The sequence below is a fragment of the Paracoccidioides brasiliensis genome (genome assembly GCF_000150735.1).
Source record: "Paracoccidioides brasiliensis Pb18 unplaced genomic scaffold supercont2.2, whole genome shotgun sequence".
Taxonomy (NCBI): domain Eukaryota; kingdom Fungi; phylum Ascomycota; class Eurotiomycetes; order Onygenales; family Ajellomycetaceae; genus Paracoccidioides; species Paracoccidioides brasiliensis.
In genome coordinates this window covers 1,907,283-1,934,344 of record NW_011371359.1, presented here as the reverse complement: position 1 = coordinate 1,934,344, position 27,062 = coordinate 1,907,283, and the positions used below count along the sequence as shown (strand labels likewise).

Sequence of the window (27,062 nt, the reverse complement as noted above, 5' to 3'; positions counted from 1 at the left end):
AATCAGCTACTCAAAGCTTGTTTGAGGCTCATGAACGATCGGTGTTGATGCTGTATTTCTGCGTGATTTTGGCTCCTGGATCAGAGCCAATGTTTTACCCACCCAAGTTTCACTAAATAACCCCCCAAATCGCCGCCAGAGCCGTTGAGAGAAGCCAGGGTCAACGTCAACGGTAACTCTAAATTCCCTGGTGGTAAAACACCATTCTTTCTCCGTATCTACCGTCGCTGTAGAAATCAGCCAGGTATTGAATCAAGTGGAACATACTCTGTACCTTCACCCCCAATATTATCCTCAAGGCTTGGACTGCGTGGGCTGCAGCGGCTAAGTTTTTATTATTGGCTAGTTATACCCACAGACGGGACGCCACATAAGTGCGAGGGGGTTCCAACCATGCAGGATTTTTCCCCCTTTTCTGTAAGCTCATCTTGACTGACATCCTGACGTTTCTCCCCAAAGCTCGTGAGCAGCGGGTTATGGAACTGCTCAGCTTCATCTACATCAGCGTGATGCAGTGCGTGCAGCTCGTTTCAGCGGCAGGGCATAATGTTCCGTGCAGCCGCTCTGATCCCTTTTGTCCAAATCATCAATTCAATCCCGACTATCGATGTTCCCCAGGGCCGGCTTTCTCTGACTCTATGCTGTCAAATCAAAAAGCTTCTTGCTTTGGATAGTTATTTGAACCGGCCTACGGGATGACAATTTGTTGACCTAAACTTAATCAAAGCTGCTTGCTGTCAATCCAATCACAGGCCGCGCCTCCACGTTTTGGAGAACCGATCTTAAACATCAAACTTAACACGTCCAAAGTTCCTGCCAACCCCCTTTACCCAAAACCCGTTCCAAAAATGATATATAAGTTGATATCGGGCCTTTGGTTCTCCTCTTCCTAGCACATTTCGAGTTCTGCATAGTTGTTGTTTTCCCCGTTATCTAATTCAAGTCATGTGGACAAGTTCCTTCGAGTCAGTAAGTTCAAGTCTGTAAGTTCAGTGTTTGTTCTGTCAACACTTTGAAACTCTGCCAGCCTCTCACATTCCCCTGTTCGGATCCTTGTCGGTCCCAGAACCCGTCGCAGCGGGTCCAATAGGTGTTTCCAGGGCCAACCTTACCTACTATTTTATACTTCCCCCACCTCCATTATTCTCAGCCACCCTAAGTTCTTAAACCAAAGTTTCCCTTTTGACCAAAGTTTCTTAGTGTTATTTCTTCTAAAAAGTACTTTGATTTTTCCTATTGCTTTGTCCGTCCTGTTCTCTTGTTTTGAGTGTATCTTTATCGAGTTTCTTTTTGGAACCTGCATTAAAGATAAATAGCTATTTGCTTTGGCTTTGAGAAACCTCCAGAGTCCGCTGAACCGGGTGGTGAAATTTGTTAAATCCGAGGAGCAGTTTTGTTTGCAAGAAACCTTCCCTTTCTCAACCAAACCATTATTAGCTTTTTCTCCTACAATTCCGCTATCATGTTGTCCGTGGACACCCAAGATCATGGCCGGCGTGGCCGGTGGTGTGTCTCTTAACTAACGACATGCTGATATCAACCCCAAGACGTCACGCTTTCTCAAAGACATAGCAGCACAGACATAGCAGCAAAGACGACATACGGCCATGGAGCAAAACTCGAGAGCACAGGATCAGGACCTGCATCACATTTGGATCGTCATCGGACCCGCCGGTTGTGGCAAGACGACTGTCGGAATGGAACTAAGTAAAGAGCTACAAATGGACTATATTGAAGGTGACGATGTAAGTATACAATTAAGCCTTCTCTCACAGATACCGCACGCAGATCTTAGAATATCAAGGTCAGATATATTGGAGGCTGACAGATAACAAAATGCACAGTATCATCCAAGAAACAACAAAGAGAAGATGGAGAAGGGTCAACCCCTCGATGACAATGATCGAAAAGGGTGGCTGGTATCGCTGCGTGAGGCTGCCATGGAGTCTCTCCAGACATCTTCTGGTGTTGTGATGAGCTGTTCCGCTTTAAAGAAGAAGTACCGCGACATTATGCGTGGAGCAGCAGACGAACACCCAACAGTCAAAATCCACTTCATCTTCCTGAATGCTGAGGAAGAAGTGCTTCACAAGCGAGTCACAGCGCGGAAGAGTCACTTTATGCCGCCCAGTCTCGTTTGCTCACAGGTGAAAACTCTAGAAAAACCAAATCGGGACTCGGAACCGGATGTGGTAACCGTGCCGTGTGACGATAGCCGGGCTGCAGTACGGGAACGTGTCTTTGCTGCAGTAAATAAAATTATGGAGGATTATAATTGAACTTTACATTCCATGCCAGGAGAGGACACCGGGAAGACGTGAATTGGAACGAGATAAAAAGGGGTTACGAATGGAAGCAAGATGCCGGACTGTTATCATTTATTGCAAGGTTTAACGGACGGGCCCTTCTGCCAGACAAGCCAATGTGACATGTCTATGCCCACTCATATCCCCAAGGAGCTTTATATCCATCATGTACAGAGCAGTGGCTTCATAGTACTGCAACGGTTTAAAATCCGTCTACCTAAGGATTAGGGACGAATGACAAAGTTTCGCGGGGAGCAATTCCAACTCAAAATCGACATACACATTTATTAACTACATCTCCCTTCTTGTTAAACATCCGGCAACAATATTAAGAGAGGATTGGAGGCGTATATTGGTGCAATATGAGACAACTATATATGCAAGTTTTCTCCCCCAGGCTTCTAGATTTTAAGTCCTTATTCAGGAGCTGAGCCCTGGACCCGTGCAAAATTCAATCACTTCAATATACTTTCTATCATATTCTGAATTTGTTATAGCTAGCTCCTCAGCAGTGAATCGGTCAAGAATATAGTATAACAAGGAAATTAACTTTATTATTATCGCCCTAAAGCACAATCCTCGCAAGATGCGCCCAAACAATCAGCAATGCCATATCTTTCTATATAGATTTAGGAAACATGTATACGTTCACACGGTACAAAACACATGTGGGAACAACGCAACCCCCTCCCCCCCCCCAAAAAAAAACAACCAAAAAGAAAAGGAAAAGAAAAAAAAGAAAAAAAAAAACGACCAACAAAAGAGCATCCCATCCTTCCTCTAATCTAAACAGAAGAGTTCTTTCTCATCTCTCTCTCTGTATGTGTATCTATCTACGGGTATACAGATATGAATATATGATGGATCCTCACCAACCGCCTATCTCAACGCCAACATCATCAACTCAGGCTCCTCCAAATAGCCCCTCACCCTGTCCGCCATTCTAGCCATCGTCGCCCCATCTACAACTCTATGATCCGCACTCCAGCTAAAATTCACCTTCTCGCCCTTAACCACGTTGCCCGCCTTGTCAAAAACAGGGACAATTTTCGCCCTCCCAATGCCAAGAATGGCTACCTCGTTCGGTACAATGACAGGCCCGACATAAGTGCCTCCAATATTACCAATGTTGGACACCGTGATGGTTCCGCCATTCAGGTCTGCGGGGGTCAATTTGCCCGCACGCGCCACCTCGGTGAGACGGACGAGTTCCGTGGCAATATCGAGGATGGAGCGGGCCTGGACGTTTTTGATATTTGGCACTAGAAGACCCGTCGGCGTGTCCATGGCCACACCAATGTTGTGGTTTGAACGCATGATTAGGGAAGGCTTGTTTGGGTTGGTGGTGTCTACTCTTGCGTTTAGGAGGGGGAAGGTATTGAGGGAGAGAGAGACAGCTTTGATGATGAAGGGGAGGTAGGAGAGTTTCTGGGGGTGGGTTGGGTGACTCGCGAGCTTCTTGCGTATGGAGGATAGGGAGGCGATGTTGAGTTCATCAGCGTAGAGGAAGTGGGGAATTGAAAGCGATCGAGTCATGGTTTTGAACATCTGAGATTGAATTGAGGTCAATGGGGTAGAGGTCTCTGTTTGCGGGGTGCTAATACCCAGTGCGGCTGGTGGAGATTGCGGTGTTGCTGACGAGGATGCCGTTACTTCTACCGCACCAGCGTCTCGTTCCGCCACATATCGGAGGACATCTTCTTTTATCACTCGTCCGTCCTTGCCGGTTCCGGTTACGTTTAGTATATCGACATTCAACCCCTTTAGCATGCCACGAACGGCTGGGGTTGCAAGAGTAGCATATTTAGATTTGAGAGTTGCGGGCTGCTCAACGGGTTTTGGTGGTGCTTCTGCAGTATTCAAAGATATAGCAGAGCCTTCTTTTACCTCCTGTTTTACCTGCTGCTGCTCTAGGGGCAGGGGGGGTGTAGCGGCCGGCTTAATTGCTGGCGGAGGTGTTGCATTTTCGACGGGGTATTTTGACTCATCAACATCGATATCGCACAAAGCCTTTTTAAATTTGTTAGTAGAGGCTATATGGGGAGAGTTCAATAGACCATATATTCTCTTACCATCCCCGTTGGAACGGTTTCATCCGCCTGGAAGTGGAGTTTCTTAATCACCCCTTCATACCTCGACGTTATCTGCAGAGACATCTGTTAGGCCGAGAGCTTCCACTGCTGCAAATGGACAGGAACGCGTACATCATCGACCGCTTTGTCGGACTGGTACTGACATAACGGCTTCCATTCCTCGATTTTGGCCCCCTCCTGGACGTACCATTGTATGATCTGAATCTCGGTGATTCCTGTTTAAGGCGCATTGGTTAGCACAGCACACGGTGGTTACGCCAGATTGAGGATGCACCGGCCTTATCTCTAAAATGGGGCCATACCTTCACCGACATCTTTCAGGACCTGAGATCTGATCGCCCATGATGCCGGGGAGCCATGGAAAAATCTTTGGCGGGGAGAAGAGATGGGGTAAATACGGGCAGCAGCGGGCAGCAGACGCGAAGCAGAGCAGATTGGACGCAGAGCCTGGGTAAGAGACCCTCTGCAGCGTAGAGCCATCATATCTCAGATTGAATATAGGATGCTCACAACGAAGCGCAATTGAGAGCACAATCAGCCTCTTAAATCGATCTCATCGAAACATTCGGCCTTCGTTTACATCGCCATGTCAACCGATGGTAGCCGGGATAGGGATCATGTGACCGTGCTGATTGTCCATGGAACTGACCCATAGTTAATACAACTTAAATAAATTTGTATGGGGCTGGCAACTCTTCTGCTATCCACAACCGAGATTACGCTATCTCAGAGGCATTCATTGCAATCTATTTTGTATGCTCTGAAAGCACGCGAGATGGCTGCATTCCTGACAGACCATTTGTCCAAAATGCATGGAAGAGTAGAAATTTATATACATATTTATGCTGGAAACATATTTTACAATACAGAGCCATCAGCGCCCTTAGGCATATACGCCTGTGGGCTATCTGCCAACTCTTATATGAAACTGGCATGGACTTCTGCGACTCCATTCACCAAAGCGTGCAAATGCATCTTGTGGACATAAATCCTCCAAATATCCCCCAAGGCAGCGTCCGTAGTCTCTTGAGCAAAAGGGGCACGTCGTAGCTGGATCAAAACCTCCAACAGAAAGGGGGTTTCCTCATCATCGTTTTTGATTCTGCTTTTCTCGCCAGTGATTCAATGCCTCTTCCCAGCTTTCATGTGAAACTTCACACCGCTCCTTAACCAAACCCCAAGTCCTGGTTCGAATGATATGTTCCACTCCCCTCTCATTCCTTAGCAACATCGCCAGGGACTCAGTCCTTGCTTCGCGCGGAAAAAATCTAGCCGAATATGGATCTAATCGCTCATCAACCACTCTTTCTCTATCCTTTGCCGATTCCACTTCGCGCAGCAGAAGATCTGGATCGTTGGGGTCGGGACTCGTTGCCACCCCAGCACAATAATTCAACACGTCAGACCGGGCCTGCCATGATGGGAAGAGGGCATTATCCAGAAACGAGTGGCATCTCTCTGGTTCAATTTGCCCTCTGCTTCGATAATCTGTTTGTCGAGCTGTTGTCATAGACGGGTCAAAGCCCTTTTCTGCCGGTGTAATGAGCGCATTCAGATTCTGAGTGATGGAGTCATCTATACTCGAACGGGAGATGCGGAGGAAGTCTAATGTGGGGCAGGGGGGAAGAAACTAGTTAGACTTCTGCCGTAGTTATAAAGGCTATGTTGGACATGGGAGGAAGGGGGTACCTCTGAGAGCTCCCTTGTCAAAGCAGAATTGTGGAGTCAGAGTTAGTTGAGAGGAGGGTTTGGACATTTCCCTTTTGGCCGGCAAGGGCGGTTGGTTGTTTGAGGGGGACGGAGTAGCCCAAAACCAACCCAGCATGAAAGTGTTTGGACAGCTAGACGTTGCGGGAAAAAGTATCTTGGTGAATGGTAGTAGGGATGAATGCAGGATAATTTTATACCATTGGTATTAGTATCGATGATTATGGGTTCCAAAATACCCCGAGAATGCTATTATAAACTCCGCAAGCAATGATGAAATAATGAAACAAAATGGGAATGTCTTAGATCGAGATGTCCGTAAGCTAAATTCGGAATCAATAGAAGTACGATCGACATGGATGTTCTGCAGGGCAAAGTTGCAAGATGCAATGCAACATTCAATCAATCAAAGAATTGCCAACTGAATTCTCTGCATTTATGTCAGGTCACATGACAGCGTGTTTGGCTTTTGGCCTCATGGAATCGCACGTTTCACAGCAAGACAGCAAAAATAAACCCTTCTGTACCCTCCACATCAAAAGTCAAATTCAGCAGGAAAATGGTTTCAAGACCCAAGATATCGGAGTTCTTTTGCCCTGCTCCAGGCAGCAGTTGATTCTATGGACTGTCTATCGATTACTAATCGCCCAAATGCTGGCTAACGTAGTTAGCTAACTAGTTAACTACTAACCTACTCGTCATTCAACGCAACCCTCTTTAATACGATTGCGTTTCCCTGAACAACACTTTTTCTCTGTGCAGGGTCAATTGGATCTCTTTGGCCTTATTTGAGAGAGAATCGTCCCCATTGCTCCCGGTTTTTACTACTTCCCTGAGGCATTTAATCTGATTTTATGCCCTGGTCAAGGCATACATCGGTTTTGATCTAAACATATATCCTAAAGTAGATAAACTGCTCACTACTAGAGCCTCGAACTTCCTTAAACCCATCCATACGACGTCGCTATTTCCATCATGCCCGAGCTAGCTGAGGTTGCACGGGTCGTTCACTACATTCGCAAATATCTCGTGGGTAAAACCATCACCAAAGTTCATGTCCAAGATGACCCTATCGTCTTTGGCAAGGTGGGAACAACCGCTGCGGAGTTCCAAAAGCACATGGAAGGAAAATCGATAGTGGATACGGGACAACAGGGGAAATATTTCTGGATGATCATGTCTTCCCCGCCTCATCCCGTCATGCATTTTGGTATGACTGGCTGGCTGAAGTTGAAAAATGTCCATACATATTACTATAGAGCCCCAGCATCCGACAAAGGGAATGACAGAGAGGATGAACCGTGGCCGTCAAATTTCTGGAAATTTATGCTTGAGCTTGATGATGAGCCGAAGACTGAGGCTGCGTTTGTGGACGCGAGACGTCTTGGTCGTGTGCGATTGGTCGATTGTCCTGGCACTGATATTAGGAAATATAGTCCTCTCAAGGAGAATGGACCAGACCCCATTGTGGATAAGGATATCGTGACCTTGGATTGGCTGAGAAAAAAAGTTTTGAGCAAAAGAGTGCCTATAAAGGCGCTCCTGCTTGACCAAACCAATATCAGTGGAATTGGGAATTGGATGGGGTTAGTATTCTTCGATTTGAAACGATTTGCCTGTGGAGAAATCCTTGCTAACAAAAGGCATCTGCAATAATTAGAGACGAAATATTATACCATGCAAAAATCCATCCAGAACAATACAGCAATACCCTCCAGGAAAGCCAGATCGAACAGCTCTACTCCGCGATCAACTATGTGTGCTCGACATCGGTTGGTCTCTTGGGAAATTCGGAGGAGTTCCCGTCCAATTGGTTATTCAGCCACCGGTGGAGCAAGGGTAAAGCGAACCATTCACATCAACTTCCCAATGGTGAAAAGATCGTTTTTATTACAGTTGGCGGTCGCACAAGTGCTATAGTACCAGCTATCCAGAAAAAGACAGGGCCCGTTGCGGGAGATGTGGAAGATGGGGCCACGGATGACAACAATGAGCCCCCCAAAAAGAAGAGAGGAGCTGCTTCAAAGAAGGATAGTAAATATGTGGAGAATGTGGAATCTCATTCTCCCGCGAAGAAACCTACGATGAAGAAGCCAAAAGATGAACCAAAAATAAAGGAGTCGAAGAGTAAGAAACAGACGGACACTGCCCAAACGGAAGAGAACAAAACCCCAAAGAACCGTAGATCCACCAGGTCAAGAAAGTAGATAGGTGTGAATTCCGTTTTATCTTTGGTATCAAATTAAGCACATCGGGAGGCATTGGCTGGCATTTTTGCGAGCCGAGGCAAAACCTTGGATTCAGCTTGGTTATGCCCGTTTATAAATCTCCACCATGATTTGGACGTTCAAAATTCATGGAGATTTCACATTCCCCAGGTTTCATATCCACATCGTCTGGCCCCATAAAAGACCCCACTCGACAACGGGTTGCGCAAACAACTCATTAGTGCGAAATTCAAGGGTATCCATTCTACCATTCTACTATTCTACCAAAACTTAGACCATAACTCCGTTTAGTCTTCGATAAAACACACCAAAATTTCCATCCCCATCCTCCCCCTCGCCCCGATCATCCATAACGGCGAATATGACACTTTCCCACCACCCACCACTGAATTCGCGCTCCAGAAAGACTTCAGCCCAGCAATCCGCCACCTCCTCCCTTGGATTCGCAAACGCCCCGCAACCCAACGCACCCAGCACCAATCTCCGATGTTGATTAACCGCGGCAGTCCGCAGAACCACCCGGATTTTCTCCTTCATAATTTCCCGATCAGCAGGATCCTTATAGACCTCCCTAGCCCCCAGCCCTGGCACCTCCCTATTCTCAACTGCTGGCAAACAGAGGGCCGCCACGCTAACCACGCTAACCACAGGCAGCTTGTCCGGCCGGGACAAATCTAACAGTTTATGTTCACCTTCATCCATATTTTCCCGAATCACTACCACAGTGGGTGAGTATATCGCGCCCATCTCTGGAATCGGATAGTAACGCCGCTTCAACGTGAAGCTGAGACTGCTCCTATAACAGAGGGCTTCTTCTTGAGCTAGAGCCCCGTGCTTCCAGCCTCCGCCTGCGATGTATGCATTGGCCATGTTCAGGACGCAGACAGGCTTCTTGTCCTGGATGGTAATGTATTTTGCGCAGTTCGCTAGGCCAATGGCGGTGTCGAAGGTATCCGCATCGTGAAGGCGGATTGCAGTGGGATGGAGGTTCGGGCAGAAGCGCCGCCCGAGATGGGGCGGGTTTGGAGGTGCGTACAGGTATCCTTTTGGGGGAGCGTGGGGGGCTGTAGCGAGAATATTGGGAAGCAAAGTCGTGGTTTCTGCAGCTATGCTGGAGAGGCTTTTGCGAGAAGCTTGGATTGCACGTTTGTGATATAGATCGTAGCTAGAATCTGTGATTGTATTGTTATACGATTCTTGTGACTGCAATACAGTTGGGGTAAGTTGTATATCGTCCATTGTGTCTTGAGAATCATTCTGTAATGAGCTAGCTGTCATATTGTCATTTTGGAGGCGTTGGCGTCGGGCAAAATACGGGGAGCGGGAGTCACCGAGACCCTTTCCCCCCTCCGGATGGAGGTTGAGCACGGTTTGCACCAGCTTTTTTTTGCGAGGGTCAGACATTCCGTGGAACTTGATCCGACAAGTGTATAAGATTCAATAGACCAGTGGCATTCTGCACTCAATAACTCCTCCCTGAACAGGAGACACATGCCCATTTTTTAGACCTTGTTCTCAGCCACACTGCGGGGGCAGCCCCTTAAAAGGCGGGAACTTGAAATTACTAACAAGCCAATGCTTGTCAAATGGTAAAATGTGACAAGAATACTGCCGGCAGAAAAATAAGCTTATCGACAGCGGTGAGGCCCTATCGGGCTTAGGGTGGAATATAAACTGTTCAACTAATTATCCAATGCTGATTACTAACCGCCTTCCGGACAAGCGAAGGCAGGAATCTCTAAAACCTTGATGAGTTGTCAATATTTTGCTCTCAAACGTACTGTGTAGATTTTTCTATCATGCTTGGTTTCCTTGGTGGTGTTATTTCTGGGTGGTGCATACAGCAGTGTTGTTGTTTAATCAAGTGCGATATTGCTTGTTGGAGCCTTGCGCATCTAACTAAGTTCGCCCCTCAAGTGCTCCAACCATGAGCGCGATCCTGTCCTCCGATGATTTGAATGATTTTATATCCCCTGGTGTTGCCTGTATAAAGCCCGTAGAGACATTACCAGAGGAAGATAGTAAAAACCAAGAGGTATGAATCCTATTCTCCCTTGTCTTCAGCAGCAATAAAGCCCCCTTTTTTTTTTTTTTTTTTTTTTTACTAACACTCTCTTGGTGGCAACAGAATGCATATGAGGTAACGACAGAGGACAAGATCCAAGCTGGAAATCCTCCTGCCGCTCAAATTTCCTTAACAGATTGTTTGGCATGTTCAGGATGCGTCACCTCAGCGGAAGCAGTTTTGGTATCTCTCCAGTCGCACTCCGAAGTGCTCAAAACCTTGGACTCGTGTCCTGAATTACAGATCCACAATCAAAAGATATGCGGCTCTCAAAGTTCAAGGCCCGATGTTCCTTGCTCTGCTGAGGGGCAAACATGCTCAGCAGATGGCAGGAAGATATTTATTGCAAGTGTCAGTCCACAGGTTAGAGCTAGTTTGGCAGCAACCTTTGGCATATCCGAACGCAAAGCTGGATACCTGATTGAACAGTTTCTGAGTGGTCCTCAGGGATTACGGGCTGGTGGCGCTCATGGCAGTGGCTTCACTTGGGTTGTTGATACAAATGTGATGCGAAATGTTTGCCTGGAACTGGGTGTCACTGAGGTTAAAGAATCCTTGGAGATCTCGGGGAATACAATCAGCGGGGAAGAGTTTCCAGTCCCAAAACGACCAATACTGTCATCTATTTGCCCGGGATGGATTTGTTACGCCGAAAAGACTCACCCACACGTCCTACCTCACATGTCCCGCATCAAGTCTCCTCAGGCTCTCACGGGCACTTTGTTGAAAAGTGTATTGAGAAAGGCATTAAACATTTCGCCGTGCCATATTTGGCATTTAGCCATCATGCCATGTTTTGATAAAAAGCTAGAGGCTAGCCGACAGGAATTAACGAATGCGTCATGGCAAGGGCTCTCATGGACTGAATCTCATACCCCTGTCCGAGATGTTGACTGCGTTATCACCTCCCGCGAGCTTCTCATGCTGGCGACTTCCCGAAATATATCCCTCTTAAACCTCCCTATGAAACCATTACCGCCGTCTTCCATCACCCCATTCCCAGATACGTACCTTGAACGTTTCCTCTTTCCAAAATCCCTGCCACATGCCCAATGCCCGGCCGCGGGTCCGTCAGGCGGCTACCTCTACCACATTCTCACGACCTACCAACGCCGCAATCCAGGAAGCCATATCCAAACACAACGTGGTCGAAATTCTGATGTGATCGAATACGCCCTAACCTCCAACTCAGGCGACACAATTATAAAAGCTGCCCGCTACTATGGCTTTCGGAATATCCAAAATTTAGTCCGAAAACTAAAGCCCCCGCGAACGTCGCGGCTACCCGGCGCTAAGCCTATAATAGCTCGAAAGGCAGCCGGGGCTGGATCTGCAGCTGGCAACGCATCAGTCACAGATTACTCTTATATCGAAGTGATGGCTTGCCCAGGTGGATGCACGAATGGGGGCGGTCAAATCCGCGTCGAGGATGCGCGGGAAATAAATCCACCAAAGTTAGAGGAGCAGCCATCCATACAAGCATCCGTCGACCCTGCGCAGTTACAGCAATCTACTTCAAAGCCAACCCCACACGAACAACGAGCCTGGCTAGCACGGGTCGACGAAGCATATTTTTCAGCCGATTCCAATTCCGATTCCGACTCGGACTCCGAAGCGGATCATCATACTACCACCCTGCTCAACGGTGATAGCGGTCATGGAGATGTCGATGCTATTCTTTCCCATTGGTCCAAGAGTACCAACATTCCCCTTGAGAACCTAGTTTATACCACATTCAGAAAAGTTGAGAGCGACGTGGGCAAGAATAAGGGTAAGGATACAACGAGGGTGGGAGACACGGCCCGTGTTGCGGAACTTGCTGGCAAGATCGGTGGGGGTTGGTAGGCGCGTATCCACACGATTGCCTTTGTACATACATACACTGGAACAGGCAGATGCTCGTCTCATGGTTTGGGTGGAGATATATATTGGATTTATGGCATTTCAGTTTGGCACAGCTTCTTCTGGTCATGAAGAACCAGCGTATACGGAGGGAACATGGCATATCTATATTTATTACTGCTATTATGCAGTTGGTAAATCTCTCCTATTGAATGGGATGAGTCGAGATCTTCAGATCTATATTGCTTTATGGAAATATTAATCAGATATGTATTCTGTCGCAGCAACTGTAAAAATAATCAGTCATTTAAGGTTTGAGGACAAAGCTTGCGATTGTGAAGGCTTCTAATGGAAGTATGTGAGGTGTTTCTGAACTTGGGATCAAAGGAAGAAATAATAAAGAAAACGACAAACTTCAGCTGCTCCTGGTTTTGTAGTGGTATTTTACACCGATGAATAATAGAACTTCAATTTGATATTTCTAATGCATCAAAAATGAACGAGTGAAGTGCAACATTTTGACTGTCGTTGCGGACCAAGAGGCATAATTAATCCTAAGGGGTTGGGGATTTACAAATAGTGAAGCCAAATGAACGTTGAAAGCGAGGGAAGGATTTCAATCTACAATGAAACAGAACCCGTGCAAAAAATGGAAGCACAAAACCCACCAAAACAACCCGAAGTGTCACTCTAGCCAAAATGAACGTTGGTAATGAAAAAAGACCGCGAGTTAAAATAGAACTCTTGAGATATCAATCTGTGAATGAAAATCGAGAGTCTTGCAACTAGCATTGTTTACCCTCGGGTTGGAATCGAATCGCATCCACCGCATTGCGAGAATCATGAAAAGTGAGGTACATCACGACGAAAAGCATGATTTGTCGCTTGAGTCCAGAGAAGAATGGAAGTATTTTTGTCAACTGCGTTTATATTCTAGAAAGTCGGTCCCTAAGCTATGGCTGCGGCGAATTGGCGGCATGGTCTCCATCCATAAGGACACTTGCATCCTGTCCGCAGCGACAAACAGGTCTACATAAACAACGAGGTCGACAACTGCAGGTGTGATGGGTATATTTTGGTGCCACTGAGCTTAATTTCTGATCCTTCTCATAAAAAGACCTGAGCTGTGGTTGTACCGAATTGGCAGTATTGTCTCCATTCTTAAGGACGCTTGTATCCTGTCCGCAGCGACAAACAGGTCTACACAAACAACGAGGTCGACAACCGCAGGTGTGATGGGTATATTTTGGTGCCACTGAGCTTAATTTCTGACCCTTCTTATAAAATGATGGATGTCCGGGGTTGGCCGAGGCTGCAGAAACATGTGCAGATTTCGACGCTCCAAAGAGCGGTCTAGTGGAGTGTGAATAACCACTTTGAGAGGATTGGGAAGAGACTAGTGATTGGGGACCTTTACAGGATGGGCACGATGGGCGGGTTGGTGGTCCTGTGAGATTATTGAGTTTAGGCCGCTTTGACCGCTCGCCCTGACACTGAGAATGACACTGGTTCTTTGCGGAACTCTTGGATTCGTCGATATGATGATGGCAACAGTCAACGGAACACTCTGTCTTATTCTGATACCGATCGTCCGCATCTTGCCTTGACCGTTTTTTAGAAGCTGCTTTGTTTGAAGTCTCCGTTGGAAGTGAGTTAGGGTATAGGCCTCCAAATTCGGCAGAACTCAAGGCCGGGTCCTCTGGAAGTCCATATACTGGCATGGTAAAGTAGGCACTGTTAGTAGTTCCGCGGTTCGTCGTGGCCGAATTACCCTGTGTATTGATGCCGTTTGGACCTAATCATTGCCATCAAGCGTTAGTAAATCTCTCTTTGCAAGACGTCATTTGCATGCTAACTAACCTTCACTGTCACCATACAAAGCAGATCCCCAATGCTGGCCAAGGTTCTCACATGCCGTCGTGGTGCTTTCATCGCCATTCTTGTTCTCGTCCTTATTAACTGCTGGCTGACCTGTATCCACACGGTCTATCATATGTCCCCGGAATGGAATTCGGTGGTCACGAGGTGGGTCTGGGCTGTCGCCACCACCTGGAAGGGATGCAACTTGAAGTATCCCTTCTGGATTCTGATTCAAGCGACGGGGTGGCTTGTTGTAGAATTTATGAATAACGCCAGCTACTGACCTAATATCTCCGTAACTTCCACCTCGGGAAAGGTAAGTCGAGACTAAATCTGCCAAATCCTGCGACTGCTGGGTGTGCAATTCAATCATTTGCAGCAATTGGTGAAACTCCTCCGTCTCAGTCGAATTTGTGTTTGGAGCTGAACCGAACCCAACGGTATATGAATCAGTTTGGCTTTGATCTTGCAGCAAGTTGTAAGGTTTCTCAATTGCAGCATATTGTCCAGCAGTTGACATAATACGGGCATTGTTAACACTATTTCCTTGTTGTAAATTCTCAGACGGCGCAGCTTGCTTCTTGGATTGGTCAACCATTGAAGATGACGATCCGCTTTTACTGCTGGTCGTGTCTAAGCCAAAGGGGTTAGGCAGACCGTTAAGCAACCGAGATTCGTCAGAAATTGTGGCAGACGAAGCCAACGTCTTCCCCAGCGAAAAAGGAGACTTCTCAAAATCAAAAGTGCCATTAACAATTTCAGAGAAGGCTTTTTCTCTGGTGTTTGGCGTAATCATTTGTGGTATTGTGGTAGGTTGGACTAGAAGTCCCTCGTGAGGAGGGTATGGCTCGCAGGACGCAAAGTTACCTTGGTCACCACTACCGGCAGAACTGGGGTAACGGGGAAATCCACGCCTCCCTCCGTTTAAATAATCCCAGTAGGGTAAGTGACTTGCTGGATAGAGAGCTTTGTACTTCCGTTCGGAAGGCTTTGGGAACCTTCGAAAGTTGTGCTGCCGATAATACCGTTGCGGATGATTGTAACGTCCTGCCGGCCTACGCCAATGTAGCGGTCCATCGTGCGAATCTGCCCGGTCATGATCAACGAGCCGATGGGTATCTGTCACTGAGGGAAAGACAGGTATCCGAGAAGACATTATGGATAATAGGTTCACTTTGGGAATAAGAGAGTGCTTTGTGGTAATGGGAACTGAACAGAAAATCTTGATTCAAACTTGCAATGGATTGTCCGCACGAACACAGAAAAATCAAACCAGAATAAAGAAGGGGGCTGATATTCAATAAACACGGAATAATATTGAGATAATAAGTTTGGACTTCTCTGGTTGAGCAGCACGGCATGTTATCTCAACAATGTATAAAGATATAAAACTTCACAAGAAAGTTGCGGACAGATAAATACGCCACAATAACAAACACGACGCCAAAATCTCAAGGAAAGAGAGTAGCAAGTCTGGCATGCCGTGGCAGGCTCATTCGATTTGCCAATTCCAAATGCCCTGAGGAAGGAGAAATGCCCTGGAAAGGGGCTCAGAGGACGTAGCCTCAAGAAGCAAGTTGAAGACAAGGACAAATGCATCATAGTCCACGGCAGCCCGCTGGTCATAACAAGATCCCAGCGGGTGTAGAGCTGGCATTCGCTCATGTCCTTGCAAAGAGTTGAAGTTGAGCAGCGCTGCAGTTGATCTGAGTGTCGTTGCACCCAACAGCGGGAAGAATCAACCAGCCATTCTTGGCTATAGATGGCTCCCATACCAACAGCTCCAATGACAGTAAGCGAGCATAATTGATTAACAACCTTGGACGCTGGGCGGTATAACAGGAGCCTCTTCTTGTGGTTGTGGGTGCTGATGAACATATAGTCATACATGTATTATTTTGCCTTGGTGATGTTTTGCCGCCGATCAGCCCAAACCAAATCATGTGACCTTTTCCCAAGTTATTTCTCCCAGCTCTGAACTTTTGCTCTAGAAACTACTTTTATACAACGTTACAACGTAACAACATAACAGTCTCAACCTTCGCAACCCATACACTCACATCGCCCCTCTTCACATCCAACCATGTCTCGCGAAGCCTATCAAGTCCCTACGGCCCAGACAGGATACGCCGGTGTATCAGGTGTCGTCGAAGGAGCCGCAAGCGATGCCATATCCGTCGTCTATGTTTGCGGCGACTGCAACTCGCGCGTTTCCATGAAGCGAGGAGATCAGATCCGCTGCAAGGAATGTGGACATCGTGTGCTGTACAAAGAAAGGACGAAGAGGTTCGTTTTATTCCCCCTGCGGCCCCCCCCCCCCCCCCCCCCAAAAAAAAAAAAAAAAAAAAAAAAAAAAAAAAAAAAAAAACTCAGTGTTCTTTTCAAGTACTCCCAGTGCGTTCTATGTCTTGGGAATATGAAGGCAGCTAACGGTCGTCATTTTTCTCGTTTACAGAATGGTACAATTTCAGGCCCGATGACAACCTTTCCGACGATCTTATGGTTACTACCGTTGATGTCGGAGGTCTCTTTATGATGGGAAGGATGTGCTCTTTACCTGGTGTTACTTTTGTTGTCAGCTGTTTTCTGCTTTTTACAGCTCCTGCATGGCGCTAGGGAGGGGTGTATACATTATTATCATGATTTAATCGAGAATCCGGTTACAGCGTTGGGAATGAGAGGAGAGCGAACTGGCGAAGACCTGTCTTTAAAATTTGTTTCACGTTGCATTGGCGGTTGAAGTTCATTCGGGGCATGATATTCGTCGGTTTTAATGCCTCATTAATCCCAACCTCTTCGAATTCCCGAGAATTACATTCGTTTCTTACTTAATTTCCAATTTCCAATTACTACGAAGAGTTGGTTACTTGAATAAACTTTTCCAAGCTATTAAGTGCTTCCCCGCTCTCGATTGCCCATCGTGCTCTTCGAATGCCTTCCTTCCAGCGTCCGCCGCCTGGGCCAACCTCTTTAATCACTTCCCCGTCGTCGCCTGGTCCCATATTGCTTGTATCGGCATCACAGATGCCAGATATGACCAACATAGCTGCAGCATTCATGAGAACAAATTCCAATACCGGATGATCGCGAGGAAGCTCGTTTCGGAGCATCTTCATCAAAAGCATCGCGTTTTCGGCAGGCATCTTACCCCCACCAACCTCTGAAAGAGGGTGCACTGAAAGTCCGAAATCGGAAGGTTGAAGCTGGAAAGATTCTATCTTTATCACTTTTCGGGGTGGCGCTTCCTCATCACTTGTCTCACTGTCCTCCTGATTCCCATCTGAGTGGTTACCGTGGTAATCAGGGTTGGGATGCTCGGACAGTCTCCAGCAGTTGGTCTTTCCAGCACAACTGATTTCATCCAAATCTTCTTCTCCGCATATAACCATCGCCTTCTTAGCTCCACCGAGCCTCAGAACGTTTGCGAATATGGGACCCAGGGACTGGTATGCGACACCAACCACGCGAGCTTCAATACCCCATTCGATTGGGTTTGCTAGGGGCCCGAGGAGATTGAATATTGTCCGTATACCCAACCCTTTTCGAACCGGAGTGGCAAACCTCATGCCTGTGTGGAAGTTTGGCGCGAAGAGGAAACAGTAATTCCCCTGTTCGTATACTCTCAGGATGTTATCGGGTCGGACATTGGATATGTTTGGTGGAGTCGGAGTTATAGAAGTCAAGACGTCTGCGGAACCTGAAAATGACGTTTGTGCCCGATTTCCATGCTTCGCTACTATGAGCAGCGGAGATACAATGATGGAAGATGTTGTGGAGATATTGAATGTGCGATGCGAATCCCCTCCTGTTCCAACAATGTCACACTGTCGCATTATATTAGTTTTTAGTTTTATTAAAAAAAAAAAAAAAAAAAAAAGTTACGAATGACAATATTTCTCCACATACAAAACCTCCTCTGTAAGAGCCCTCATTTCTAGCTCGTCCCTTAACCAATGCGCGTAGTGCTGTCTGCTCAATTGGCTCAGCAGCTTCTCTCATACGCATTGCGCATTGCACAAGCACATCGGGGTCCCTGTCCTTGCCTGTGGAGTGTAGGAGTGTTAGGAGAGCCGCTGTCTGTATGAGAGATAATCTATCCTCGAATATAAGAGAGAAAGCACCCGCAATTTCTCCCGCAGAAACACCAGTTCCGCCTGTATCTGGGTAAGCAAGCCGTGTAAGGAGTGGTGTTATTGAAATCACCAGGTCGGAGTGCGTCATTTTTTGCGGATATGCTGGTTCCCAGTTATAGACGGAAATTTTTCAACCGGAAATCAAAGATAATCTCATTACTAAATAACTTCCGATAGATCAACGCAATGACAGCTGCGCTGAGGGGTCCAATGGGTATATTTTATTACAGATGCCCCTCATCGTTGGACAAAACAGTCAGATGGTGCAAAAAAATTGGCAGAACTCTTACCGCCTTCGGACAATGACAAAATACTTTGAGAGACCAAAAAAATTATTTACCAACAGACAATGAGACGACATTGACGTATTGTCGGGCTCCAACTTCGCAATTCATGGCAATTGAGCCGCCAGTGGACGATATACTGTGTTTTACTTCATTCGCTTCTTTGATTGTCAATTTCACTTTCCAATGCCTCCACGATTGCGCCTCTCCGTTTGTCTCCTACCACCAGCCCTGCGACATGAAGTCCTCGCATATTCGCGGCGGCATGCTGGTACTGCAGCAACAGCAGCGACAACATCCTCAATAGACCAAGTATCCCAATCGAAATTCGCTTCCTCACAACCTCCTTCTCCTGCTGCTGCTGCTGCTGCTACCTACCCATCATTGCAACCCCCGTCACACCGTCGCCCTGAGTTCCGCAAATCACAGCTCCACCGCCAATACACCTCCCTCCTCCGCACATCTCCGTTAGTCCTGATCTTCCAGCATAACAACTTGCAGGCAGTAGAATGGGCTGGGATCCGCCGCGAACTTTCTAGAGCACTGCAAAAAGTCGACGAAGCACACGCCGCTGCGGGGAGACCAGAACCGCCCATAGCTCCCCTCGTGCAGCTAAAAATTATTCAAACTAACATTTTCGAAGCTGCTTTGCGTGTTGTGGACTTCTTCCGGCCCGGTGAAACGGTTCCTAGTGGCCGAGGCAAGATCGCAGCTGCGAAGGCTGACCCCAGGTTTACCCACGATCTCTCCAGCACTGCCTACGCCGCCGTTCTTGACAAGAAGGGCAAACACGATCTCTCTGGCATATTAGTGGGCCCAATTGCCGTGCTTAGTTTCCCCCAGGTTTCACCTGAGCACTTGAAGGCAGCCTTGACAATCCTATCACCCAAACCACCACAATTCCCTGCACCAACTCGTAGAGCGAACCCGAGTCTATACGATTCACCTGTCCAAATGGGATTGAATAAATTGATCCTGTTGGCAGCGAGAGTGGAAGGGAAGGTGTTTGATCAGGATCAGATGAGACGGGTTGGAGGAATTGAGGGTGGCATGGCTGGCTTGCGATCTCAGCTCTTATCACTCTTGCAAGGGGCAGGAGCAAGCATTACTACAACTTTGGATGCTGCGAGTAAGAGTCTATATCTCACTCTTGAGAGTCGGAGAAGCGTTTTGGAAGGGGAGCAGAAGGGGCCCGAGAGTGACGCTACGAGAGACAGTGAAACCAAGACAGACGCTCCGAAGGAATAGATGATGAATACCTGTCCTTCCATTTCTGCTCTCCTTATATTTCCATTCTATTGGTTAAGATTCTAGTTTTTTCTACCATTGGCCTTGATGCATGCTAATTTTTGTTTTCCTTTATCGACTGTACAATATGCATCATATATATTATCCAATATTGGCATCATATCATCGATCAATGAGCGGGCACCTATTCCAAAGCTTAGCAGATATGCACTGACAGAGCATGGGGATAAGGATAAGACCTACGCGTGAAGATTTCCAAGTTCTTTTCGCTGGTCCTACTTATCTTTGCCTCATCATGAGCCTGGTGTTCATTCCGACAATACACCTGACCAGATCCCAGTCCCCATCCAATCCAACCCAATCACACACCGTAATACCGGTAGACCAATCCCCCTTCTCCCCACGATGTCTTCGGCATAGGTAATCCACCGTGGCAGGATTGATACTCGCAGCAATTTTCTCAGGCCAAGTCTGTAAATTCCAAAAATTGCTCGCACTAAGGAAGTTTATATAAAAGGGGAACTTCCGATTCTCATCGCCATCATTCGCTCCGTCTTTCCCAATGACCCCAAATGGATAACACAGTTCAGCCGTCCTCCTCAAATGAGCATTAATATAGTCAATTTTCTGCTGAATTTTTTCTTTCTCAAGAACTGCGTAGAAGTCTTGGACGCAGATGTCTCCACTGGGACAAATCGCGAATGGCGTATTGTCCTCCCAGCCTTCGCCATTGATGCCCCAGCCCCGTCCATCCCATTCTCTCGTCAATCGCTCCTCAAGTTCAAAGCGCCGGATCAGCACGATTTTACCTCGCACTTCTCCTAAACTGGGGATTCTAGGCTCCGTGTACCACGGGCTTCCGTCTCGAGCGTAGTGGTCACGGAGAATTCGGCTAAGTTGGGCATCAGTATGGCTTCCAGGCCCTTCGCGCTTGAGAGACACGATGAGAGTTTCAGAAGGATTGCAATCGAGGAATGATTCAATCTCTATTGTGAGATCGCGGAAGTATTTATGTCCTGCAAGTGAGATGGGGAATGCACCGTGGACAAGAATCAGGTTATCCTTATCCGGATCATCGGGAAATTGCGGTTGTACTCTAACATCGAAAAACCGGACGCCGTTTTCCAATTGCTTTCGTGGGCTGACAGCCTGGCAGCGAACCGAGGGTGCGGCTAGATGACATGCCGGTGAATTGTGAGTTCCGGGGATAGAAAGGGCAGAGATGTATGTTTCGTCTTTCAGCTCACGCATCCATGCATTGGGGTTTGCGGAGGAATATATGGCAAAATAAGATTCGGGCCTAACATAAATGCCAGTGAATTGGAAACGGAGGTTATCGGCCAATGGCTTCGATGTTTCATAGTCCTTGCTGGGTACAGAGGTTTGAAACTGGTGCTTCTCACCCTCTACGTCGAATATCAGTTGCAGTCGTTCCTTATCTGACTTGTCAAAAGCACGAATGCCTGTTTCCACCGATTCAAACGGCTCTATACAAATGGAGACGTCCTGGCGGTCGGAATACTCCACGTTTTGGGATGCACACTCAGCGGCTGACTAAGATCTGGTCACATTTTTTTTCAAAGCCTTTGCTACCCCTTTTATATCGTACTTTGGGACTTTCTGAGAAGAGAAGCGCACAATTTGCTCCAATACAACTGGTGTCGACGTTAGGTTCCGGATGGTAAGATATTCTGCAACCATGGTGGGCGAGCAAGTTTAACAATTTCGGAATGTCGAGCCTCCCCGCGCCGGGTTCATATCTTGGTAACTATCTCAATAGTTAGCTATAGTAGTATATTTTAGTTGTTCAGGGAAATTGCACGTGTAAACCTGTCTGTCTTCGATTCAAAATTCTCAATTAATCAACTTATCATAAAGTCTGGTTAATGAATGAAGAAGCCTGCAGGTGATAACGACCCCCACCCTACGGCCATTCGAGAACCTTTGCAAAATCCACACAGAGAGCGACAGCTGTCCACACAAAAAGAAATTATAAAGCGGGTAAGCTGTTATAGCAGCCTGCTCCAAGGCGAGAGGGTTGGGCTACAGAAGATACTCCTACTCTCCACGCTCCCTCCCCCTAGCTCGAATATCTATCTGGGCTCAACAGTTGAACGTGACTCGGCCGGAAAAACCTTCGGCGTGATTTAACCATCCAGACCAAGACCCCCCACTCATCAAAACTACCTGGACTAATAGTCATATCTCAACACGCATCTCACATACATCTCTCCATGCTCTGATGCTCTGATGGTAGTGACTTATCATGTTCCTTAGCCCCTTACGCCGATCCTAACTACCCCTAAAACTAGTGTGGAGGGGGTTGAATAGATAAGTAGTAGTCAAAAGTGTGGTTGGTAGTTAAGTTAACTAATTATAGTTATGATGTGTTTTAAAAAAAGGTGGGCCTAAATTAGGCAGCGTCGTTAACAAGCTTTAGTTACCATCGTTCAACTTTAAACATCACGTTTCAACGTAAACCCTAGCCACTAACTAGCTATCTGTGGTCTTACAAACAATAAACATTGGATATTGTTCCATGTGTGTTATTCCATTATTAGCTTGAACTGGCCAGTATCCAAGTAGTTATACCAAGCAATTTATCAATTATCGAAGTTGATTGATCCGAAGGCGAATCTTTGGGTTGAACGTGGAGCCCCGGAATACGGTTGAGATGATCACCCAATTAAGTATTATTAGAGCAAATCTAGCTAGCATCAACTCTCTGCAATCTTCATGTCCAAGTTATGGTTGTTCAGAAGAATAATTACAAACATCTTGAATATGATCTTCCCTCTGTTGTTGAAGATCTGTGCTAAGACAGTTGAGCATTGCCTTAAAACAATATCAGATCATGAAAATGAAGCACAATTCATGTAACTACATATGAAACTGAACATCAGTTACATGAAGACTCATGGAAAATTGACTTCAACGATCCTCCAGATTGTGCAACCATGTCTCGCAATATTTATGTAAAAAAGAACAGAAGAAGAGATCTATTATCTACTCATGAGTATACTCACTCGTCAGACCCTTCAGCACGTGACTGTTCTCCACCATATTATATATAGTTGTTCTCGTGGTAGGCAACCTTTTGCATTCAATCAAACTTGCCATTCGGTCATCACATGGATCAATGGGCTTCCTTCAGCACGGTCTTAACACTGAATTCTTTGTGACACACTTTTCAGCTATTTCATTACTAGTATATTTTTGAAGTTCACTGTGCAATCCATCACTCACCTGGGAACCTTGCTTGCCTTCAAGAGTCTTCTTGCTCTCAACGACAACATATGGTGAAAAATATTTGCTATTTCGACGACTGGATAAGAGAGCTCTTATATCAGGCGGGCAGCTATTTAGTAGCATTGGTTAGAGAATGAAGACTCGTACAATATCCAAACCCCACCTTTCCAGTTTTTCTTCCATGTGATTTTGTACCCGGCTGGCAGATATTTCGCCTCAAGGGAGACAGTCTTGGTGAGCTAGATATGAAAGGAGTGTGGGGGCCTGGAGTCAACTGGAGGTTGATGAGAGTGAAGAGCTCATGTGTTTAAGAGTACCGAGAGTCTCGGGGAATGTTATCCATCAAAACGAGTCCTTTTATCTGAGAGCAAACCCAATATCGATGAAGTATCACCACAGCCAGTCAGTCACATCAGAGAATCACTGAGAGCATGAGATGATTTGGTTACCAATAGGCTGACAGTGACGAGCTACGAGGATTTCCACCTCTTGGCCATATCTTAAAATTAGGGAAATGCCACAGAGTGGCTCTCAGAGTTCAATGGGTTCTGTAATATAAGTAGCCGGACACCAGCCTCTTGGACAGCTGAGCCAAGACAAAATAGGAACCCCGAGTTGCAGGGCTTGATTGACAGCCCGCTCCACTGTTGATCAGTCGGCAGACACAATTCGGGATAACGAAATTCAAAACTCACAAACTACGAAATCGATAAGATAGCCGTGCGATAACTAGTTAGTTATTCAAATAATAATAAATAATAAATGAAATAAACTAAAAATAAAAAAGAGAGAGAGAGATGAAGTTCCAAAAGAAATTGAGACTTGATTCATGCTCGGCAAAATTAACTTTCCAAGGCGAGAGGTTTCTTGCTCACATGACTTGTGGTTGCTTTAAGGATAAATGTTTTTCAAGCATTCACACCGTTTGAGCCCAAAAGCATTTTCGAAGAATACGGACTTCGGAGTTCACGATACTGTTTACCTCCACCTCCAGTGCCAACCCTCCTCTTCTTGTAGACGGTATTCATACCAATTGAATATCTTCGACACTCATTATCACCGCTCCCTCCGGATACGCTTTTTGCGCCATCGACAACTTACTCTGTTCCCGCGTCGCTGTGTGGACGGTTTGAAGCTGTCCCGCTTGAAGCTATGGTCATGAATGAACCCCCCTCGCTGAATCCCAAGGATCAGTCGCTGTTCCATCAAGTAGTTCGGCACTGTGAGAGCAAACAGTACAAAAAAGGTGCATTGCTAACTCCTCGTGACCAGTTTTTGTCTCCGCGCAGCTCGCTGATTTATCTTGGGAATAGGTTTAAAGATTGCCGACCATGTGCTCAGAAAAAACCCCAAGCACGGAGAGACACAGGCTATGAAAGCGTTGATACTCAGTAATCAGGGACACCAAGAGGAAGCGTTTGCACTGGCAAAGGTGGCGATTGCGAACCACTTAAGATCCCACATATGTTGGCATGTCTACGGTTTATTATATCGCGCAGACAAAAACTATGACGAAGCCATCAAAGCCTATAAAACCGCCTTGAAGTATGATTCGACGTCGCAAGCAATACAGCGGGATTTAGCTCTTCTCCAAGCACAAATGCGCGATTACCAAGGTTATATTCAGAGCAGAACCACGATGCTACAACAAAAGCCTGGTTTCCGTCAAAATTGGACAGCACTGGCCATTGCTCATCATCTTGCAGGTAATTTGACAGAGGCTGAGAATGTTCTGACGACTTACGAGCAGACACTTAAAACCCCGCCTCCCAGATCTGATATGGAGCATTCAGAGGCGGTTCTCTACAAAAACTCGATAATTGCAGAGTCAGGCAATCTGGAGAAGGCACTGGAACATCTTGATGCAGTGGGGAAAGGCTGTTTTGATGTTCTTGCTGTGATGGAGATGAGAGCAGACTATTTGCTGCGTCTTGGTCGGAAAGACGAGGCAGCGGCTGCTTATGAGGCTCTTCTGGAAAGAAACCCGGAAAACTCAAATTACTACGATGCATTGATTAAGGCAAAGGGGATCGTCGAGAGTGACCGTGAAACCCTAAAAGCCCTATTCGATGAATGGGTCAAGAAATATCCGAGGGGAGATGCAGCTCGCCGAATTCCGCTAGATATTTTGGAAGGCCAGGATTTCAGGGAGGCGGCAGACAGCTATCTTCAACGGATGCTCTGCAGGGGGATCCCTTCTACTTTTGCGAATATTAAGTTCTTATACACAAACACAGCTAAACGGGACACTGTCCAGGAACTCGCTGAGGGATATGCCCAAGGGCATCTCGGATCACAAGCCAATGGTTCATCAGAGAAACAAATGAACGGTAATTCATCCATGTTCGAGAGTTCAGTTTACTACTTTCTTGCCCAACATTACAATTATCATCTTAGCCGGAATCTTGAAAAGGCGACGGAGTATATAGATAAAGCAATCGCGCTATCTCCAAATTCTGTGGATTATCATATGACAAAGGCCAGAATATGGAAACACTACGGCAACATCCCGAAAGCGGCCGAAGTCATGGAAAAGGCAAGGTCGTTAGATGAAAAGGATCGGTATATTAACTCTAAAGCAGCAAAGTATCAGCTCAGAAATGATGAAAACGAAAAAGCCCTTGACAATATGAGTAAATTTACACGCAACGAAACCGTTGGCGGACCCCTTGGTGACCTCCATGAGATGCAATGTGTATGGTATCTAACCGAAGACGGAGAATCCTACCTTCGTCAAAGGAAACTTGGACTTGCTCTGAAACGATTCCATGCGGTGAACAATATATTCGATGTCTGGTATGAGGACCAATTCGATTTCCATAGTTTCTCTCTGCGGAAGGGAATGATTCGAGCGTATATCGATATGATCCGATGGGAAAACCACTTGCGCGATCACCCATATTACACCAGAAGCGCTCTCGCCGCCGTCAAGACGTACATATTAATACATGATCAGCCAGATCTGGTCCACGGTCCAATCCCCAGCAGAGTGAATGGCACCGCGGAGGGAGAGGCAGACAGTGCAGAGCGAAAGAAAGCTCTCAAGAAAGCCAAACGAGAGCAACTGAGGCTTGAGAAGGCGGAAGCAGCAAAACGGGATCTAAAAAAGGCCAGCAGCACTAAGGGAGGCGACGGGGAAACTGGAAAGGAGGACTCTGACCCCTTGGGAACAAAGCTTGTTCAGACCTCTGAGCCATTAAAGAATGCCATGAAATTCTTATCTCCCCTATTGGAATGTTCCCCTGGCAATATGGATGTGCAGACAACTGGCTTTGAAGTCTTCATTAGGCGTAGTCAGTACCTATGGCTCCTTATTTTCAACCTTCTTTTCAACGGTCTCCTATCGATGCTAACTTCAACAACACAGATAAATATCTTCTTGCCCTGAAATGTCTTCTTGCCTCCCATTCTATCGACTCTGAAAATCCCGCTCTTCACACCCAAATAGCTCGTTTCCGAAAAGCAATCGACACTCTTTCCGAACCCCTTCCCCCCAATGTATCCGAGGTCATCGCTGCGGATTTCGACCCCTTGCTCCCAAAATCCCAAGATTTAACAAACTGGAACGAATCATTCCTCTCCCAGCATAAATCTAGCGCTGTGCATGTTCAAGCTGCTCTGTCGGTCCGACAGTTGCTCGCGCCCGACTCAAAACCCCAATGCGAGAAGGAGCTTATCTCCACTGTTGACCTTGAAACCGCATCTCTGGAGGATGCCATTGCGGGTCTCCATCTCTTAGATGACTGGCACAGCAGCCAAGAAGCAAAAGCAGCCTATATTAGTCAAGCTCAGAAGAGATGGACTGAAGCATCGGCTTTTCAGCCAACACAAATTCAATAAAAGGTGACAGAAACGAAGAATGTACGACGTCTCATTTTGGCACCAAGTTTATATGCATTGTTTATATATGATCTCAGAAAAGAAAGTAGATTACTATTTCTATTTCTCTTTCTATTGTTTTGCCGCCCTTCCTAGTTGCATCATTTTTCCTATGCCACGATTTTTAGAAACTCCTCTTCGGCTCTACACTTTTCTTTTCTTCTTTTG

General features: G+C 46.5%; 12 protein-coding genes across 12 annotated transcripts; 6 read left to right on the top strand and 6 right to left on the bottom strand.

Moving 5' to 3' along the window:
* Positions 1-1,607: 1,607 nt before the first annotated feature.
* Positions 1,608-2,279, top strand: PADG_01798 (uncharacterized protein; the record flags this gene model as incomplete). Its single annotated transcript, XM_010759281.1, has 2 exons — positions 1,608-1,745; positions 1,845-2,279. The coding sequence occupies 2 exons, from the start codon at positions 1,608-1,610 to the stop codon at positions 2,277-2,279; spliced, it is 573 nt and encodes a 190-aa protein (XP_010757583.1).
* A 906-nt stretch (positions 2,280-3,185) lies between these two features.
* On the bottom strand, positions 3,186-4,882 carry PADG_01797 (uncharacterized protein; the record flags this gene model as incomplete). The annotated part of the gene is made up of 4 exons (XM_010758774.1): positions 3,186-4,316; positions 4,379-4,450; positions 4,511-4,614; positions 4,702-4,882. 4 exons carry the CDS (start codon positions 4,880-4,882, stop codon positions 3,186-3,188), a joined length of 1,488 nt encoding a protein of 495 aa, XP_010757076.1.
* A 604-nt stretch (positions 4,883-5,486) lies between these two features.
* PADG_01796 (uncharacterized protein) lies at positions 5,487-6,155 on the bottom strand (the record flags this gene model as incomplete). The annotated part of the gene is made up of 2 exons (XM_010759280.1): positions 5,487-6,004; positions 6,089-6,155. The coding sequence occupies 2 exons, from the start codon at positions 6,153-6,155 to the stop codon at positions 5,487-5,489; spliced, it is 585 nt and encodes a 194-aa protein (XP_010757582.1).
* A 926-nt stretch (positions 6,156-7,081) lies between these two features.
* On the top strand, positions 7,082-8,313 carry PADG_01795 (formamidopyrimidine-DNA glycosylase; the record flags this gene model as incomplete). The annotated part of the gene is made up of 2 exons (XM_010759279.1): positions 7,082-7,692; positions 7,767-8,313. 2 exons carry the CDS (start codon positions 7,082-7,084, stop codon positions 8,311-8,313), a joined length of 1,158 nt encoding a protein of 385 aa, XP_010757581.1.
* Positions 8,314-8,604: 291 nt separating this feature from the next.
* Positions 8,605-9,738, bottom strand: PADG_01794 (uncharacterized protein; the record flags this gene model as incomplete). The annotated part of the gene is made up of 1 exon (XM_010759278.1): positions 8,605-9,738. One exon carries the CDS (start codon positions 9,736-9,738, stop codon positions 8,605-8,607), a length of 1,134 nt encoding a protein of 377 aa, XP_010757580.1.
* Positions 9,739-10,261: 523 nt separating this feature from the next.
* On the top strand, positions 10,262-12,244 carry PADG_01793 (iron-sulfur cluster assembly protein NAR1; the record flags this gene model as incomplete). Its single annotated transcript, XM_010759277.1, has 2 exons — positions 10,262-10,369; positions 10,463-12,244. The coding sequence occupies 2 exons, from the start codon at positions 10,262-10,264 to the stop codon at positions 12,242-12,244; spliced, it is 1,890 nt and encodes a 629-aa protein (XP_010757579.1).
* A 950-nt stretch (positions 12,245-13,194) lies between these two features.
* PADG_01792 (uncharacterized protein) lies at positions 13,195-15,257 on the bottom strand (the record flags this gene model as incomplete). The annotated part of the gene is made up of 2 exons (XM_010758773.1): positions 13,195-14,036; positions 14,102-15,257. 2 exons carry the CDS (start codon positions 15,255-15,257, stop codon positions 13,195-13,197), a joined length of 1,998 nt encoding a protein of 665 aa, XP_010757075.1.
* Positions 15,258-16,184: 927 nt separating this feature from the next.
* PADG_01790 (DNA-directed RNA polymerase core subunit RPC10) lies at positions 16,185-16,717 on the top strand (the record flags this gene model as incomplete). The annotated part of the gene is made up of 2 exons (XM_010758772.1): positions 16,185-16,387; positions 16,573-16,717. 2 exons carry the CDS (start codon positions 16,185-16,187, stop codon positions 16,715-16,717), a joined length of 348 nt encoding a protein of 115 aa, XP_010757074.1.
* Positions 16,718-16,950: 233 nt separating this feature from the next.
* On the bottom strand, positions 16,951-18,322 carry PADG_01789 (anthranilate phosphoribosyltransferase; the record flags this gene model as incomplete). The annotated part of the gene is made up of 2 exons (XM_010758771.1): positions 16,951-17,925; positions 18,008-18,322. The coding sequence occupies 2 exons, from the start codon at positions 18,320-18,322 to the stop codon at positions 16,951-16,953; spliced, it is 1,290 nt and encodes a 429-aa protein (XP_010757073.1).
* Positions 18,323-18,704: 382 nt separating this feature from the next.
* Positions 18,705-19,766, top strand: PADG_01788 (uncharacterized protein; the record flags this gene model as incomplete). Its single annotated transcript, XM_010759276.1, has 1 exon — positions 18,705-19,766. The coding sequence occupies one exon, from the start codon at positions 18,705-18,707 to the stop codon at positions 19,764-19,766; it is 1,062 nt and encodes a 353-aa protein (XP_010757578.1).
* A 279-nt stretch (positions 19,767-20,045) lies between these two features.
* Positions 20,046-21,467, bottom strand: PADG_01787 (uncharacterized protein; the record flags this gene model as incomplete). Its single annotated transcript, XM_010759275.1, has 2 exons — positions 20,046-21,320; positions 21,405-21,467. 2 exons carry the CDS (start codon positions 21,465-21,467, stop codon positions 20,046-20,048), a joined length of 1,338 nt encoding a protein of 445 aa, XP_010757577.1.
* A 2,700-nt stretch (positions 21,468-24,167) lies between these two features.
* Positions 24,168-26,855, top strand: PADG_01786 (peptide alpha-N-acetyltransferase complex A subunit NAT1; the record flags this gene model as incomplete). Its single annotated transcript, XM_010759274.1, has 3 exons — positions 24,168-24,261; positions 24,329-26,308; positions 26,383-26,855. The coding sequence occupies 3 exons, from the start codon at positions 24,168-24,170 to the stop codon at positions 26,853-26,855; spliced, it is 2,547 nt and encodes an 848-aa protein (XP_010757576.1).
* Between the last annotated feature and the right edge of the window lie 207 nt (positions 26,856-27,062).